Genomic DNA, 18638 nt, shown 5'->3' on the forward strand with positions numbered 1-18638 from the left:
GGTGTTTCTGCCCTTCGGAGCAAGGAGACCGTCAAAGCTCCGCTCCGTTTTGGGTTCCTCGCGTTAAAGTAGCTGGCAGTGTGGGGTCGGTAGCACTGAGCACAAAAAGATCTGCTGAAGCTAATAGGTCCGTATCTGTGTAGGCAAGAGCTGCTTGTTTCTGAGGTCTGGCTGCCAAAGGCCACCACTGGGCCAGTGGCCCATGTCCTCTGGAGTCAGGTGCAGGGATGGAAAGTCCTTGAGACTGGAGAAGCGGGTCTGTGCTGGGGAAGATCCTACTGCTGCCACCAAATGTGCCTGTGGTGGGCTGCCGGCAGCTTCGGCTTCTTCCTGTGTTTTAAATATAAATTCCGGGGGTGGCAGTTCAGCTCTGTGATGTTTTTTATCACAGACGCCTGGAAAGAAAAAAAAAAAAAGCTTTTGGTGTTTTACGTCACATCTGGGGATGCTTGTCTGAAATTGGTGGGAAGAGGTTGGTGGTGCAGGTTGGGTTGTCTTGCTGAGAAGTGCTCGCAGCGCAGCCTGACCGCTGTCTCCTAATGCTTTTTGGTCACAGCAACCATCAATATGCTCTGTATAGGCTGATTCCTTTACCTTGATACGGCAGCACAAACATTTCTTCCAAGTCTAATTGCTGCTGTACTTCAGAAGAAACAGCGACTTTCACAGCTGACCAGTTTTGAATGCTATTCCTGCATGTTTGAGGCCAGCCTAATGTAGCCAAAGAATTAATCTGAAGAGCTGTTTCATTGTGTCTGTTTCTTTTTAATAGCTCTGATGACAAGAATGCATAGAATCAACAGAAGCAGATGGCTGGAGGTGGCTCTTGTTGCTTTGGGGAGTGGTCTGTTGAATAGTGACAGGTTAGAAGATAAACACATCAGCACAAAGTATTTTTTTTGTCTTGTGCTGAAGTGTATTAAGACTTTATTTAGGCGAAGTTTGAAAAATTACGTTTTTGAAGCACTTTTACACTCACTATACTTACCTGATAATGAAAGGTTTTTTTGTTTGGTTGGTTTTTTCCCAAGTGTGGTACAAAGTTCCAAGTGCAGCAGTGAGATAAGCTTTTAAGGTCGTAATGTACCAGCGCAGGCTTGCCTGGTCCATATAACGCCCTGGCAGAGTGTTTGAGGGGGTGTGTGGGGGAAGAGATTGTACCACATCTTGTGTGACATGCCAAAGGTGTGCCAAGTATAGTACTTTGACCTAATGCATAACAGCATCGGTTAAAGTGACGGCTACCTAAACTTTAAAACCTGTTACGGACATATTGACAGAATCTTTTCGGTCATTATGGAGGTTTTCTGAAGGCTTATACATATTTCTACAGAACATGTCTCATGAGTATTTAACTTTCAAGATGAAAATATACCAGTGTCAGCCTCCTGAGGAACATGAATTAGTACTGAATAACTGATTTTTTTTTTTTGTTAGTGATGCAGTGAGTGTTGTTTCCCCCTAACCTCTCCATCTTGTTAAATTAGATGTCAAAACCATTTAAAATTTATTTTAGTCTTGCTGTGCGTACTACTTTTTCAGGAGTGTAATGGCTGTCTGGCTGTCATTACTTAATTTGATCCTCTCCAAAAGCCACGCACAATATTGTAACCTGAGTCCCAAACCTGCCGGGAGCAGAAAATAATCTGTGGAACCTGCACCCAGTGATCTTCAGGAATAAGCCTTTAAACACTGTGGCAACTTAAAATTGCTGTTCTCCTGGGGGCTTGTCTAATTTTGGAGTAATTTTATTTGGTTTAAGGGTGTTTTGAGGAGTCTCTGGTGTTTTGTGACTTCCTGTAAGTGTTTTCAGAGAGCTCAGGATGAGTGTAATGAGATCAGTGTGGCATTCTTCACTTCTTTTGACTCGACAGGCTAATCCTGTAATATATTTAGTACTTGCAAATCCAGGATTTTCTTTCCAGCTAAACGGGAGACCAGAAATGATAATTCACAGTTTCTGGGATGCTGCACTAATATGTTGAGGACTTGCAGGAAGGGGAACCTGACAAATCTTGCCCTTTTCAGTAATGGATGCTGCTAAGGTGAAGGTCATTACGAATGCCTGCAGTGGCAGTGCAGTTTTCCTGCAACCATCTCAGTGTTGTGAAGAATCAGGGGGGTGTAAATCATGCCGCTCTGAAAAGGCAAATGTGGTGTTTTTTCCTTGGTCAGCATAAGTATGGGCATATATTTTCAGTTCACGTGATTATTGTGGAATTTCTTTTGTCCTTCTATGAAAAAGTAATCTTCCTTTTAAAAGTCTGAAACTGATAAATGGTTCCTGTGTCGTTAAATCAGGAGCTGCAGGAAAACAAAGAACCATCTGGAGACTTGGTGGGGAGGAGGTTGAGGTTTCTGTTTAAATATACTATTTACACAGAGAAAAAACTATTAAGAGTGTTTCAGCTACAAAGGGAGGCAAAGTGTGTGGGGTGTTTTGTCTGATTAGTTGATTTGGGTTTATTTGGGTTTGGTTTTTTAAAACATCTTTTTTTCATAATTAGGTGTAGCACCAGAATGAAAGACATGGACAATATCAAAACTGTAAAGAAAGAATGGTAAGTGCTGCTTCCTTCTCCTTTTTGTTCTTCCATTTCTCTTGCTCTTTGTATGTTGTGTTGAGACTTCTCAAACTTTATGTTAATTTTTAAAGTTTTATTATTTTTACTGTATCTACCAGCTTCATGTATACTGAAGTGTTTTTTCTTTAAAAAATGTTTTTCTGAAAGATTTTTAACATACCTGGAATTTTTCCTAGATACAAGAAACTGCATAAATATTTTAATTTAAAATAGAAAGGCAGTATTGCAAATTGCTAACTTGCTGCGCACCTCTACATTTGATATGGAAATGTTTGGTTTTCCAGTTATGTTTCTGAGGTAAAGCATGGTGAATGCCTAGATTAAGGCTTCGAGTTTCTTTTGTTCTGTTAGAAAACTAAAATGGGGACAGCATAATTTTGAAATTTCTTTTTTAATGTTGTTGAGCTTTTGTTTAAAGGTGTTAATCTGTAGGGATCCTTAGTATTGCGTAGATGGACTGCAAGCAATTCCTTTTTATACAGATACATCTAATTACCATTCAAGTAAGCAGCTCTGCTTTTACATTCAGTGCAGAGTTTTATGTAAAACCGGATGTTTTTCAAGAGCTGGGATTTTTTTTTTTCTGAATTGCTTAAAATAGACTTTTCTGAATCTCCAATAGGAATAACTCCTGCAATGTTTACCAAAAGCTGCATAATCCTCTTACTATGCAAAGAACCTAAACTGAAAAATAATCATTCATTCAGGTTGCATATGTCTGCATTTTGGCTGGTGCAAATCTAGCAGAAACAGCTGTCACCTATACAATATGCTATAAAAAGATGTGGTTGATGCATCTTTTTAAATATTCTGGCAATCTCAACAATGCTGAAGTCTTCTATTGGATTCCTTCAGTGTGCTCAAGTGGTGTTGAGGTGTTTGTTCTGGAGTTCTGTAAGGCAGCTGCACGTGCAGTGACGGTGGTTCTGTGATGGTGCTGGCAGTGGGGAGGTCTGAGTAGGGCTGGGGGAGTAAATCCTAGGGCAGCTTGCTTGTATGTGGTTTTTAAAACTCATGGCAAAGGAAATCACCCAAGCCTGTATCACGGAAATGCTTTGAGGGAGGGCCTTTCACTGGTGTGCAGTTCAGCGTTCGATGATCTGAATTAGAAGCATGAATCATCTGACTTGTGTTCCTCACTCTGATACCGAGTTTAGAAGCTTCTGCGTGGATGAATTCACCTTTTCGATAGTCATTCTTTAACTTTGGCTTCTGAAGTGCAAACAGAAGAAATTAGAGATTCCTAAGCAGTTTCTGGAAGAGACGCGATGCAAAGCTGGCCTGATGTTTTGTAACAACCAAGGAAGCTGGGTGCAGGGGAGCCTTTCACACCTCTTAGTACTGAACTTCCAGGGTAACTGCTTGTCTTCCAATGTGTTCTCACAAGTATTATTTTTACTCATGTCCTTGCTCTGCAGGATGTGTAAATCGGGAACCGATGATCAGATTTTGACTGGAACAGAACAAAACTGTGACTACTTTGTAGATAACCTTTTTGAAGAAGCTCAGAAGGTTGGTGCTATATGTATGCCCCCAGCTACAGTCAAGAACCAGGTAGGTGGTGAAGAAAAAATACACCCGTGTTTAACATAATAGCACCCCGGGAGCACTCTGGAAAACAAATGCTAGAAGTCCGTGGTCTTATCCAGTAAATCTGTAAATAAAGGGACACAGAAGTCAGGCAGCAGTAGGAACACTTTCCCATCTCTTAGTCAGCCAGGCCTACGCTTCTGTGCTTCTGGCTCTTAGTATTTTATAGTGATTTTGGTGGTGTTCTAGTACTTACGGTGGCATTGGCTAACACACTTTGGTTTTGTTAGTGAAGAGAGTGAGCTGTTTGTGAGGGTGCAAGGAAGGACAACTAGCGTTACATAAGAAACTTTAAACGAGTTGCAGCCTTTTTAGGCAGAGGCATAGCTCAGATTCTTTTCATTTTCTCTCACTTGTATAGTTGTGGGATGTTTAGTACGGGTTTGTGCCTCAGTGATACATGCTGTGTATTTATGTAACAATCATCTTCTAACAAGTTAAACTGCCAAAAAAAGAAAAAACCCAACCAGACAAACCTAACATAAAATAGTCAAGTACTATCAAGCCTTAGTTCAAGCTAATTTCCAGCTGAGGTTAATTCTGCATTTTTACATGCTGCATGTACCTCACACGTGGCCAAGTATCTTTTCAGGATAGTGTTATTTCAGGGATCCGACCTGGATCATCAAATGCTTCCTTAAATGTCATGATGCATAACTATGAAAATGCAATCCCAAATATAATCATGTTCAAGTTTGAGAGATTTCAGTGAACAGTGTGAGCGCTACAAGTTGAAATAGTGGGTGTTCCTTGAAAAGTTAATGAATGACTGAGAATTTATTTTTTCATTTCGCTAACACCAAGGCTGTGAATGTACCCAGGAATTCCAGGATAAACATAATTTACTTTCAGACAGTCACACATTTTTTTGATACGTGCTGCCTTTCCTGAGCGAAAGGCTTCTGTGTGCATTATCTCAATGCCTTACTTTCAGAAAATCCCCTTGAGTGACCAGAACAAGGCTTTACCCTCATAAATCCCCAGCTGGACTATTCTGGTAGTTGACGTTCCAACACCAGGCGTGTGCACTCTCAAATTAGCTCTTGAAGTGTTGCAGCTGGCTGGGATCTTCCAGCTCTCTGTTTTTTTTGCTGCTGAATTGAAGGAGCGATCTTGACCTGGGAAACCAGAATGACTGGGGGGAGGTTTGCTTCTAACTCTGATTGACACAAGATACTTTGAAATGTCACTTAGCCCTTGCGGTTGCTCTGCCTGTTGGCACAGGGCTGAAACAGTTTATAGTGAATCTTCACTCAGTATTTTTAGTCCCTGCAGTGGATGATTTACAGTTGCAGGGTACCATGGATATACCGATCTGTTTTTACATCGGTGTTATAATGAGTGTTGTTCTTAATTTATAGGTTGATGTAATCATTAAACTTTGGAAAAATGGGTTTACAGTAAATGACAGCGAACTTAGAAGCTACAGTGATGCTGCTAACCAGCAGTTCTTGGACTCGGTTAAAAAAGGGTGAGTTTTGTGTTCTTAATCAACCTGAGTTAATGTGCTTTGGATAGCACTTAGCTTATGCTCTAAATTTTTTATATAGCTGCTTGGATTTGCTGCAGTGCAGTATCCCTCTTGGAGCGCAGGCCACTGCCTGTCTCCGTTCCTGCAGTGCTAATGGGTATTTTAACATCAACAGGTTTAATACGGCTTTCAGTTGCAGTAGTCGTAGAGCTGCTGCTGAAAGAGATAAAAGTGAGTGTTGGTAGGGGGCACAGCAGGTGCAGAATGAAATAAAGAATAAATCAGAGTGCCCAGTAAGAGCTACTGATCAAATGATACTTTGTCTAATGAACTCAATGCACAAGGGGTTGAGTATTTCTGGGTTTATGGTCTTTGTTTTCTTTTTTATTGACAAAAAGCCTTGAATGGGCAGAGTTGCACCATGTAATGTCACATAATCCTGATCAGTCTTAAATTTCAGACATTTTTCTTAGTACAAACTTGCTTTTTCAGTCATTTGTATGTATGTAGAATTCTTATTTTTATCCTCATGTTAAAAATTAGCATTCTCTCCTGATTTCTGCTAGTGTTGCTTTGAAAAAGCAGGTCAACCATACAAACCAATGCAATCTTGAGCTTTCAACTTGTAGTCTGTTTCCTCAACCTCATACAAATGGAGAGAATATAATTTTATGGGGAATGTAACAACTCCTTTTCAAGTGTGTAAAATTACTAAGCCCTTGTATTTTTGGTCTTCTCCATACTTTGCTAGTCCACCAAAAATACTAATTTTACATTGTATTTCTCCTCTATGGCTGTCACCTATGTTAGTTGTAACAACAATTAACTGCACTGTTTAAAGCCCTTTGCTTTCTTTGTGTGCGTGCATCAGAAGTTTGCCACCTTGCATTCACTGTTTGCTTGTGAAGATGCTAATTACAAGATGGTTCCTGCATAATTAGTGATGGTAGAGAAGCACTTAATACAGTCCATGTGCCAGCTGAGCCCAGAAAGGTAGTATCTGCATCAGAGCTCACAGACAAAAGCATTGTTGTGTTCTGCTTAATGCAAATAAAGCATTATGGACGTGGTGTTACTGCGCTACAGAGCGTAGCTATTAGTGGTGATCTGATTTTTAAAAGCTGAGATTTATGTTTATTCATAATTAAACACGTTGTGTCTAAACTCAGTTCTTTAAAAGCCTTTTTTTTCCTTGTTTTTCTGTGGGGATAAAATAATTGAACCTTTCACAGCAACGTATGGCAATACCGAACTTCTTACACGGCGTGTGCTTTGGAGTGGTAACTGCTGAGTTAAACTTGAATGTCATTCAACAATTCACATGATTACGTATTTTTGTTGTTTACTTTCTAGTTAATTTGCAGTTTGGGAACTTGAAATTCTATGTCATGCAGTTAACTTGTTAAATACTTGTGGTTTGTGGGTTTGTTTTGTTTTTTTTTTAAAGCATCATCCTTGAAAGGATAAGCGTAGAACAGGTATTAATCATGAATATTTTATATACTGGAAACAGTATAGTAGCTCTTTTTCTGACGTGTTTTGTTTTTCTTCCCTTAAGGGAACTGCCTTTTGAACTACGAAAAGTTTTTGATCGGGAGGAGGTAGATGTGAAAGTAGAAGACAAAAAAGATAAGGTATATTTGTCATCGAAAAAGCCAGTGTTTCATCCCTTTTCTGGACACGGTTACAGATTAGGGAGGTGAGTAATGTCATGTGATCTGTGACTCAGAAGCTAAAGAGAACTATACCTAAGGTAAAGGGCCTCATAATTCAGGTTGGAAGTGACCTCTGGAGCTCTCTCATCCAAGCTCCTGCTCAAAGCAGGGCCAGCCATGGGACAGATGAGGTTGCTCTGGCTTTTAGCCACTTGGGCCTTGATACCCTGCAAGAGCGTTAGCCTGCTTCAGTGCTGGACTGTTCTCCTTCCTTTTTTTCCTTACATACAGTCTGTTGTTCCAATTTCTGTCCTCTATGAAGAACCTGGCTCCCTCCTGGTGATTTCTGTAGACCCTGGCAGGCTGCTGGTAGGTGTGTTGTGTCCTCCCGCCACCCTCCCACACTGTCTCTTCCACAGGCTGAACAAATCCCTCTCCTCCAGCCTCTTCTCACAGGGCAAATGCCGAAGCCTGTGGCGGTCTTGATCACCCTTGGTAGAACTTAGTCCAGTTTATCAACTTCTCTATTTTGGTACCAAATCCGAATGCAGTATTGAGGTGTGTCTGATGAGTGCTGCATGGGGGATCACTGGCTGCCCCAACCTACTGGCCACGTTCCTGTTAGTACAGCCAGGATGCTGTTGGTTTTCTTTGTGAGCAGAACTGTTCCCAGCTGAAAGGCTGTCACTCTTCTATTCAGTGATTTAAGAGAAAAGAATCCCTTTTAAAGCTGTATGTGCAATACTTAGTGCGAGAAGAGGGGAGTAAAACAATCCCATAAAGGGAACTGAAGAAGAGGTTATTTTGCATTGTCTTAAAATTTCTCGGTACTTAACCACGCATTTATTGCAGTAAGATGTTTTAGCGTGTTACAGTGATCCTCTTTCCTTTACCCCATGGCTCCCTTGTGGTTGGAGAGTGTCAGCCACTAATGCCAGTGCTAGAACTGGATTTGATGATTATAAACAGTACTGTATTTTGGAAGGCTGTGCTAGAGGGGCAGGCCAGGAGTTCACATATTTGATCCCCATGACTTTTGCTTACTCCAGCCAAATTATCTGCTTCGCATATCCCGACTGCGTAAGACTTAGGTGCCTGTAAAAGCAGACTTCAGCTGAGGGAAGAGAACGAATTCAGTGACCAGGAGCCCCCAGGAAGACTTCACGAGTGGAACTGCTTAGTGACCTGCCCTCTGGGGTTAGTAGGCTGTGGTGAAACCTTGAGTGAACAGCTTGTTTTCCTGAAGTGGAAAGGGCTTGTTGCTAAGGCCCAGTGCTTGTACTGACCTGGGTAGGAACAGATGAGGCCGGGCAAGAAGATGGTGATGTGCAGAGAAGAGAGACTGATAACAGTAAAGGATGAGTGGTTCCAGGCTGCCACAGAGAAGCAAGTATCTGTTTTATCGGTTTCATCTGTTTCTGTAGCGCAGTCCATTCGGTTGCTACATGCTTGAGTAGATACGGTCAATAGGGAAAATCTTCCCTTGAGACACAGATGAGATGCTGCAAGAGTTGCTTTTGGTAGCGCTGAAAGCCTGAGCAGACAAGGATCAAGGACTTAACCTCGTTATCTACAAGTAGACCTGTGTATCAAAAGTAAAAAGCTCCTTAGTGTGCTGCTAACCAGTGCTAAAAGGTAGGCGGTTCAATTCCTTGCTGTGCTCTGTCATGCCCACAGCAAGTAATGATCTTGCTTCCCAGTAGGCGAGTTCTGGAAACACGCAGTTCTGTGAATTGCGGTTGACTGGTTTTGTACACTGAGACATCCCACAACTTGCTCAGCATATTTTTTTCTATATGGACTGGATAAAATGCCTTGTTCACCTCCCAACTCTTACCAGCCTATGCAGTGCTATGCTGTCAGAGCCTTTTCCTTGCTGATGTTAGAAACATGAGCCATAAGTGCTCTTACTCCATAAACTAGTGCTCACTTCCTGATTTTAATAAATGTTCTTTGACTGCGTATGCTACTCTTTCAGCAGAAAAGCTTTATGGGAAACAGTAGTGGTGTCTGAGATGTGTAACAAGTTTTAAGCTATAGAACTCCCTTTCCACAGATGCATTTCTGTGCTTAGTTAGAAACGAGAAGACAGTGACTGAACAGTTTACTTCAGCTTATAACCTAGCTAAGTTTCTGCTTATCAACTAAACATTTTTCTAATAGACTATAGATTTTCTGCCAGTGTTCCCATATCGATGGGTTATGTGGTAGATGAACCATTTGGTCCATTGACTGGCTCATGAAAACTCCTGTTAGAGGAAAAAGGGAGGAAGTAGAAATGTAGTTGTTGATACAGCTTGGATGAGCTTGATTCTCTCCCTTTTTGTTGGACATGAGAAACAAATGAGACTTACCAAACTTTTAGACCTACGTAACTAATGAGTATATTCCATTTATTCTGTCACCATTTAGCTGCATTTTAAAGTTTGAGACTATAGCAAGATCTACAAGTGTAATTTTCCGTTAAACATATCAATGCATTTTAAAGACTGCTTCCAAAGCATGATAATTAAACTATTGACTGAAATTGCTTGTAGCAAAGGGGGCTTGCTCTGTAACCTCATTAGGGTAAAACACTGTCAAACTTGAGCTCTAGTCAGAGGAAGGCATGATACCTAATTCTTGGGCTTTTTCTTTTCAGAAAATTGACAGGAGGCTCTTATGCCTCTTCAGTCTTTAGTTTATGTCTTCTTTTGATAATCTTATAAAAGGAATAAGCCTTTAAAAATAGTGATAATGCTTTGATCTCAGGCTAATAAGAGACTTAGATTCTTGGTTTGTGGCTTTAGTCAAAGTTCCCACCACTAGATGGCTTTATCTGTCAGTTCTACGAGAGCAGAGTTATTAAGTATAGAAATGCTTTAAACCTTGGTGAATATAGATCTAGCTTTCTCTTGCAGCTTAGCTTAATATGTTGGCTTCGATTTCGCACATACTTTCTATTGAAAGAATTCTCTTCAGTTCCTACCACAAATTCTGAGATGTGACCATGAAGGAAGCCGGTGTGAGAGTGGCACCAAAATCTGTATCCGTTTGAGACAGTTGTCTGAGCTACAGCTGTGACTGACAGGCTAAACTCTAGTTTAGCCCAGGCGAAACCAGAGGCCTGGCAGCTGCGCGGTTGACTGCCGCTCTGCTGCCCTGGAGACAGCTGGCTCACACATGAGCGCTCGTACTTCACTGTCTCAACCTGGAACTGAACGCTACCAAGCAAGTAGACGGCGAAAGCTGATCATTACTGGACTGAAGTATGTCTTCAGCTTTTATTTTTGGTGTTTCTTTTTTTCTTTTTTTTTTAACTCTGCTCTTGAGACTGTTTAACATTATCTTGCTGGTGCTCAAGCTTTTTTCCAGATCTAAAGGGTTACTGAGGTTTTATTTTGTGTTAAAGTCAAGCATGAACAAAAGCTGCGTGTGAGATAAGTAAATCGGTAGAAGCAGATGGGTGATAACAAGTGACCTGTACTTAAAAGTACCCAAATGTTTTACAGATGTGAGTCTTGGAATCTTAGTGCCCAGTTCTCATGCCCCAGCTGATTTCTGTGTAATGCAAAACAGTCAGTTCTGTGTCTCTCATCTGCCTCCAGTTGCAGTAAGCATCTTCTGTCACCCTCTCGGGAATGGGATTCCTTGATTCTCATTATTTTTGCAGAGTTTCAATGGAAGAAATAAAAAGTGCCTCTGCTGGCTGATAGCCTAGAAGTTAGGGCATTTAACTAGGCAGTGGGTGATAAGAGTTCTTGAAATACCTCAGACTGAGAAGGACTTGAGCCCAAGACTCTAACTTTAGTACCCTGAATATATTAACCTGTTAGCCATCTTTGTTTTAACAATAAATTGGCTGTCACTTTTCTGCTTTATGGTTAAACTAAGACAGGTGCAAGAACATAAGGGTGCAAGGATGGAGTTTGTCTTTGCAGCAGATTGTTATCTATGGCTGTGGGTTACCAACCTCTCTCTCAAACAGTAACTCATTGATTTTCTGTGCAAAGAGGAGATTTTTCCACAAACCACCATGAAGTGTTCATGTAGTCAGCGACCACAGCAGAGCTCAGGGAAGAAATCGTAACTCCTTAAATCACTGCTATTGCTTTACAAGCAAACATCTGGTTAAACTCACATAAGCTGAGGATGTGCCCATTGGATCAGGCCTTATGATGACTTAAGCAGTATGTGCTGAGCAAGCTTAGTCCTGAAAGAGGCACTAAGCTCTACACATTTCTTCAGAAAAAAAAATTGCCACTATGTTTTGTTTGTTTCTTCAGGAAAAAAAAACGCTGTTGTTTGTTTGTTTTTTAAGATGGCACACTTAGACTGAGGTCCCTCTAGTCTGTCAAATCATTTTATGGATCTTTGCCCTTACACTAGGATCAGCTGTCAAAAGTGCCTTCAAAAAAAATAAAATCCAAGTGCTGCATGCATCAATCTGTATTTTCGCATTAAGTCAATTTCTCCAATAGAGGAGTAATGCTTCTAAGATGGAATAGATGATGCTGGGCTCTACATCAAGGCTAACAACATTTAGTTAAATTGAATTATTCTAACAACATTATGGTGAAAATTAACTTTGAGTATGCAAATTCAATACTCAAACCCCTTAAAGTTTCACTTGTGTGACTAGAGTACAAAAAATGAACGAAGAATCTGCAGACTGTTTCATCTCTTGTGTACTCATATTTAATTCTTTGATATTAAGTTCCCTTCCATCTTGTAAAAATGTTTAATACGAGCAAAATGAAATTCTTTAGCATGTTGAAGTCTTCAAGAAAAAGTATTGGCACAGTTAAAAAAAAAAGGAAAAGCCGACATTTATGTTAGTATTACTGTACTTGTTAAAACAAAAAAAGTCATCGATGCACTCTGATGCAGGACAGAAAGCTCCAGAAGCAGAGGTCTGGAGGGAGCTTTAAGCTTACATGTGTAAACAGAAGGCACAACTTCATGTGGCTTTTCTTTTCAGTGCTACTCCAAGGATAATATCTAAAGGAAGAGACGAACATCAAGGACCCGACAACAAAAGAGGCCTGCCATTAGTATCCTTAAATGATTTGGAGCCTATCACTAACATCCAGATCTGGTTAGCTGATGGGGAAAGGATAATTCAGAAATTCAATGTTTCTCACAGGTAAGATTTATTTTATCACTGTCATGTGTGCTTGCATCTGAACTACTTGTCCTGTGCCTGTATGCATGATGAGTCTCTAATTTCTGTGGGTAATCTACCTCTTCAGTTCACTTAACATTGGGCTGCTGTTCAGCTGTATCTAGAAAACCTTTCAAATTTTGAGGAATCTTCTAGCTGACAAGAGAGCAGCGCAAGAGGGATGTGAACTGATGTTAGTAGTCAGCACATAATTGAGCATAAATTAAAATCTGAGGAAATCTCTAGGAGTTCACTGTAGGTTAGTGGAAGTTAAAGGGTATATATTGCTCCTTACTAGAGGAAACAGCCTTTAAGAGGATGAATCTCTCGCAAAATGACTACATCTGGAGCAAATTGCTTAGAAACCGTGCTAGTCACTGAGCATAGACGGCACCACAGCTGGGAGGTGGAGGATGGAACTTAGGAGTTGAGCCAGAGAGACCTCTGGGGAGGGCCAGAGTCAGTGCACAGGGCCAGGAATGTTCATCACCTGAACGTGTGGACGTGGACAGAATAGAATGCATCCAGTGTGTTTAATTCCTAATTAGTAAAATTTCTGATTCCTAAAGAGGCTTATAAATGGGGATAATGTCAAAGATGTCAGCGCAGCATATATGTGCAGGAGCTTTGAGAAAGTAGGATTAGCTTTTTAAGTTGTAGAACTACTGTCTTTGGAGACCTTTCTTAAATTTGCAATTTCATAAATTACTTCAGTTCTCTGCAGTCACGTCATATGGAAGGGATATGTTGCCTGTGCTTCTCTGTGAAGCAATTTAAAGTGATCATGGATTTAATCCAACCCAGGCTGCTGTCAAGATAAACTGTGGTTGTCTTTGTAGCTGGTCAGAAAAAAAGCTCAGCAATTGAAGGTTAATGACTCTAACTTTTTCTTTAACTTGCACTAATTTATTACTGTTAGTGGCCTGAGCTATGAACTGAAACACTGATACGATGTACTGCTATTTTAATTACAAATACTTCATTGGATGGCTTAATATCTTAATTATTCCAAGTTTCACACATTCGGGTATATTTAGAAGCTTTTTATCTTTATGGTAAATAGCAGTTTGAACACCAGCTAATTGCTTTAGGAGGAAAAAAAGAAACACTGAGATAAGCAGGACAGCAGCCTTACTTGTGCGATGCTCTTTTCAAAGTAGTTTGCAGTAAATATTCCATAATAGCATATCACTACCCCAAGACTAATGTGTTAGCGCTGTACACAGTATTTGTGTATGACCTAATAAGAAACAGGGGAAGTCCTTTTGGAGTACATATCTTTAAGCATTACGATTCCTTTCAGCGGAGAAGCAGAAAACAGTCCTGGGTAAATTGATTACTTTTACCCTTTTGCAGATAGAACGTGTATGTGTCATAGTAGCTGCTACTTTATATATGACTTGATTACTGATGAAAGATTGAAGTTACAGCATTGGAGCAAAAGTGCACACACAGGGAATTGATGAGACATGGGAGTGAAGCCACTGGCAGAGCAGTGCTCTAGGAAACGCACACGTAACTGTTTTGAGCTGAGTCATGTCCCTTCTTGAGCAGTCACTAAGTGTGACCCCAGAGCATCAGGAATGGAGCCTCGAAAGAAACTTGTTCCTCCTAAAGCATGCAGCTGGTGGCAAACTGCCTCAGCTGCCTTGGGATTCAAGAAACTACGGTGCATGTAGATACCCATAAATGTCTGACCCAAGGTTTATTCCTGCTTGAGGTTTTTCAGGCACCAGGTTTGTAAAACCAAACACTGCCATTTCACTGAGGTGTGTGTGCACAGGAGTTAGGTGCTGGCTATATCTGTCTTAGTAAGTATGGCTAGGGCATGAGAACTTGGTCATCTGTGCTGCTGAACGGTTAGGATGGCTCTTCCCCCAAGCCAGCTAGCACTGCTCAAACAATATCTGGGCTCGGTTCACATGTTAGCTGAGGTCACGGACCATTCCCAGGAGGCAGTAAACCCCACGGGCTACCGCTCTGCATGGGGAAGAGGAAGGAAGTATTTAGTGATTTGCCCATAGCCAGGATCTACCAGTTGACCTCAGGAATAGAGAATAGGCACTAAGAGACTGTATTTTACTGATATGGATGTATCCTGTCATCTTCATTTTCCAATTAAATTGGTCAATCCTGATTCTTCCACAGCAAAACCTCTGTCTTGCTCACTTGTAGCAAGGTTCATCTCACCTTAACAGGCAGCTCAAATGTGTAATGAATTCACTGCTGCTTTGGTAGAACGAGACCATGTTTAGACCTAGTTAACTCATAAACTATCCAGACAATTTTAGCAAACCCTTTCTCTTTATTATTGTTATTACTACTGCTATTATTATGTTTTTGCTACATATACCACACACTGGAGGTATCTTTATTCTGTCTTTTAGCTACAGAAACCTCAGGTAAGAGCTCCACCAGCTGGTTAAGAAACAGCAGGATTGTGGAACTGCCTGAGCTGTAGTGAAGTGTTTGAGTGCTCAGAGTAAGAGTTTCATCCTGATCCAACTGGGACTGCTTCCAGACCACGCAAACTTTGCTCCTTGCCTCCCAGTTGGATCTGGCACTTCAGGATGTTGTCCCATCTGTGTTCCTCCATTTCTATGCAAAAAGCCTGTAGATGTGGTACTTGGTGTCATGGTTTAGTGGTGGACCTGGCATTGCTACATTCACGGTTGGCCTCGATCTTAAAGGTCTTTTCCATCCTGAACTCTATGAAGCACGTGTCTCATTCTCTGTTCTTGTGGCTTCATGTGTTGTGTGTACGATCTGTGTTGAGGTTGGAGTGCTCTAATGCTGTTTTTATTTTCTTCTCAGAATAAGTCACGTCAGAGACTTCATAACAAAGTACCAAGGATCAGAGGGAAACATGCCCTTCACACTGACTACTTCGCTGCCTTTTCGAGAGCTGCAAGACGAGACCCTCACACTAGAGGAAGCAAAGTTGCAAAATGCTGTTGTCGTTCAGAGACTTCGGAAAACAACTGAACCTTTCAGGCTCTTAATGATAAAAGCACCTGACAATGACTATAAAACTGCTGCTACAGCTAACAGTCAACCTAAGAATGAACAAAAGAACACTATCAAAAGTACAAGATCAAATTAGCTTTAACTGGCCAAAAAACTATGTATAGGTGGAACTAGACAAAACCAAAAATGTAACCAGCACTATCTGGATGCACTCTTATCCTCATGTACTGTGCTCTTAGAGAGCAGACAGTGTGCTGTGCTGTCATCTGCTAGAATAGAAGTTTTTGCAACTGAATTTGGTGGCCAGCGCCTAGCTATGTAATGTAGCAGAGATAACTGTACATCAGGTCATCCTTAGAATTTCCTTAGGTAGAAAGCTTCTTAGTACTCTAGTGGGTCTATTTAGGCGGAACAGTGTTCCGAGACTTAATTACTACTGATAGCACCTTTTAAGGAAAAATAGTATTTATTTTTGCACTTTGGACTAAAGTGAAACTGGACTGGTTGGTTTCACTTACATTTTGGTGTAAGCTGCTGCAGTTTGCATTCTTCTCACGGCAACTTTTAGGCAAGATGCTGCAATATCAGTATCTTCAGGGTTTAACTTTTATCACAAGATCTGCAGTGTAATGTTTTGCTCACGTGGGTATTCACAGGGTGGTAGGCGCATGTGTGAGAAGATAGAAAGGAGGTAGTCTGGTGCATTATGCATATGAAGTGCCTCAAAGTAAGCTCTGAGGAAATTGGTACTACCAATGGTTGAAGTGGTTTCTGTGTCTCTTGTGCTGCTACAGGTGTCTTACAAATACATGATGTTAAACTACCTAGCTCTTTAGGATAGAGATCCACTTTTAGCCTTGTCACACACAAATCTCAGCTTTTCTGCAGATTGCCATACAGGAATAGTGGCTTAGAGGGACACAGTTGGTTTTATACTATGTATCTGCCTCTGTCCTAAATTGGTTGGCTGATTGAGACACTAATTGCATGGGGCCAAGTTTCAAAGATGTTGAAAATTCTTATTTGAAAACTGAAGTTTCTTCCACCCACTCTGCCTCATTTCCATCCAAAGCTTTTATTTTGCTGTTCATGTACTCGGGGCATAAAATTTGTAGCCAACAATTCCATGTTTTGCTAAAGGAGAAATCAACATAAAGGCTAAATATTTTGTACTGTATCTACTAAGTAGCATGTGGGTTTGGGAATGGAACTAGGGTCTCTAGGTAAGTCTCCTGGGGCCTTCAGTGAGTGTTGACTAGTTTGTGCTACATATGCAAACGGATGATTGTTGGGGGTTTTGTGTGGATAAATGAAAGACGGGTTTGGAATTTCTTGGGTTTGTTCTAAATAGAAAATTACTTAATTGGAGTGACTTGAATCCTATCTAAAAGTTGTGTTATTTCAAACGAGGGATGCACTTACTTCATTCCCAGGGATGCAAAACTGTTTTGCTTCAGCGTCTCTCCTGGTGTGTTTTAAGGCTGTGAAATAAAAGTCAACTGCACAAATACCTATTCCATGTATTCAGAAAGCAAATCTCTGAAAACTATGCAGTTAACTGTAAACTTGCTGTGCTACTGTGTCATCCAGGTTTATGTCGCAAATAATACAATGAAATTTTCTTTGCTTCTGCACTGATTCCTCTACTGTATGAAAAGCATAACAGGTTTCTACTAGTAGGAAATATGCAGACAAATCCACTAGTAAAATTGGAGACAAATCACCTCCAGACACAGATCCAACCCTCAGTTTGCAGAGCTTCCTGAACAGTTAATTTTATTAATCAGTGCTTTTGAATTTGTGTTAATGTAAAACAAGGCATTAGAAAACCACACATGCTTAATTGTAAGCTCAGTTGTTCTTAACTAAAAGGTGTGTGAAACATCCAAGTAGCACTATAATATTCCTGCATTTGCAACACAGAAATTGAAAGAAATAATTAGTGTAATACTGATTGAAATTGAAGGGAGGGGGGATGTCAAATTGTAAAGTAAGTAAATCCGTTTTGCTTGCTATTGGAATATCATGGTTTTGGAAAGGAGCAGGGTATATTTAGTATTCTAGTGTTGATTCGTGTCTGCTGCCAGTATTTTGAGAGACCAGATAGCTTGATTCTGTTTTGCTATACACTGCTTTACTGAAATCAGCTGTTTGTGGCTACAGCTTTGGTGTGCTTGAGTGTGTATTTGCAGTTTGAAAGTGTCATGATCTTAATTATAAAATGAAAGCAAAGCTTTAAAAAAATCAAGAGTGATGCTCACTGCACTAATCCCACATTAAGAAAGTGCCTTTAAGAAAAGCCAAGGGACTGTTGATTGGGTAACTTATTTCCTAATTTGGACAAAATCTTTGGAATGAATACCGGGCTTTCCTAAATCTAATTGGTTTTGGTCAATTTGTAAAGACTGATTAGCTACGTGTAGTGTCTGGGCAGCCTAATCTCTTGCTCAGTGCTGTAGACAGCTATTGTGCACTGGTCAAACAACAGTAAAACTAGCTTGATCAATGCTCGAGTTGGTAAAACACTCAAATACTATCAGTTATTCATTGTTTCTTCACAGGCCTTCACCTGTGTGAGTAAAGCCTATGTATTAACATAATTTACAGCGATATTGAAATAGCCTAGAGAAGAACAAAGAAAGGAAGCCTTTTCTGTAGGTTTTTTCCATCATAGAAACATGCAAATGGTGGTAACAAAGATTAGACGTGTTACGAGGATATTGTGTGACGAGAAAACACGGTTGAATTTGAATGGTACACGTGTAGTTTGTATCTAGCTTTGTATTTTAGGACAAATTACGTATTGGGGCCAAGGGACTGAGCAGTCCACCGCTGTTTCGAAGCCCGTCCAGCCTCAACCTTTAGGGACCGCTTGGAGCCTAAAAGCTCCAACAAGGCATATTGAGGCCACAATTTCAGTTTTGCTGTTGGAGGTCAGTTTTTAAGGAAAAAAAAAAAAATGTTCTTTCATCCTTTGGTGTATTTGCTGTAATTATTCTTGTCGAATGCGGTTGTGCAGTTAGTTTGTGTGGCGGCACGGCAGCACAGTTCGCAGGGGCTCTCCAGTACCCACCAAGCGGTGGTGTCCTCACAGCCTGTCTTGCTCTTACACGAATTCATACTTCAAAATGCAATTTATTTGTGGTTTTTTTCTCTGCTGTGGAGCACACAAGACCAATTTTCTTGCGGGCACAGGGGCGGTGGTGAACTTGTGCCGCCTGAAGGGC

At 40.7% G+C, this 18638-nt stretch overlaps 1 protein-coding gene across 1 annotated transcript; it reads left to right on the forward strand.

The window, feature by feature from the left end:
• Window positions 1–2520: 2520 nt before the first annotated feature.
• On the forward strand, window positions 2521–15547 carry UBXN2A (UBX domain protein 2A). Its single transcript, XM_009867104.1, has 6 exons — window positions 2521–2561; window positions 4004–4139; window positions 5537–5646; window positions 7205–7345; window positions 12262–12426; window positions 15259–15547. Exons 1-6 carry the CDS (start codon window positions 2521–2523, stop codon window positions 15545–15547), a joined length of 882 nt encoding a protein of 293 aa, XP_009865406.1.
• The last annotated feature ends 3091 nt before the right edge of the window (window positions 15548–18638 follow it).

The sequence above is a fragment of the Apaloderma vittatum genome, unplaced genomic scaffold, assembly GCF_000703405.1.
Source record: "Apaloderma vittatum isolate BGI_N311 unplaced genomic scaffold, ASM70340v1 scaffold14003, whole genome shotgun sequence".
NCBI classification, from domain to species: Eukaryota; Metazoa; Chordata; class Aves; order Trogoniformes; family Trogonidae; genus Apaloderma; species Apaloderma vittatum.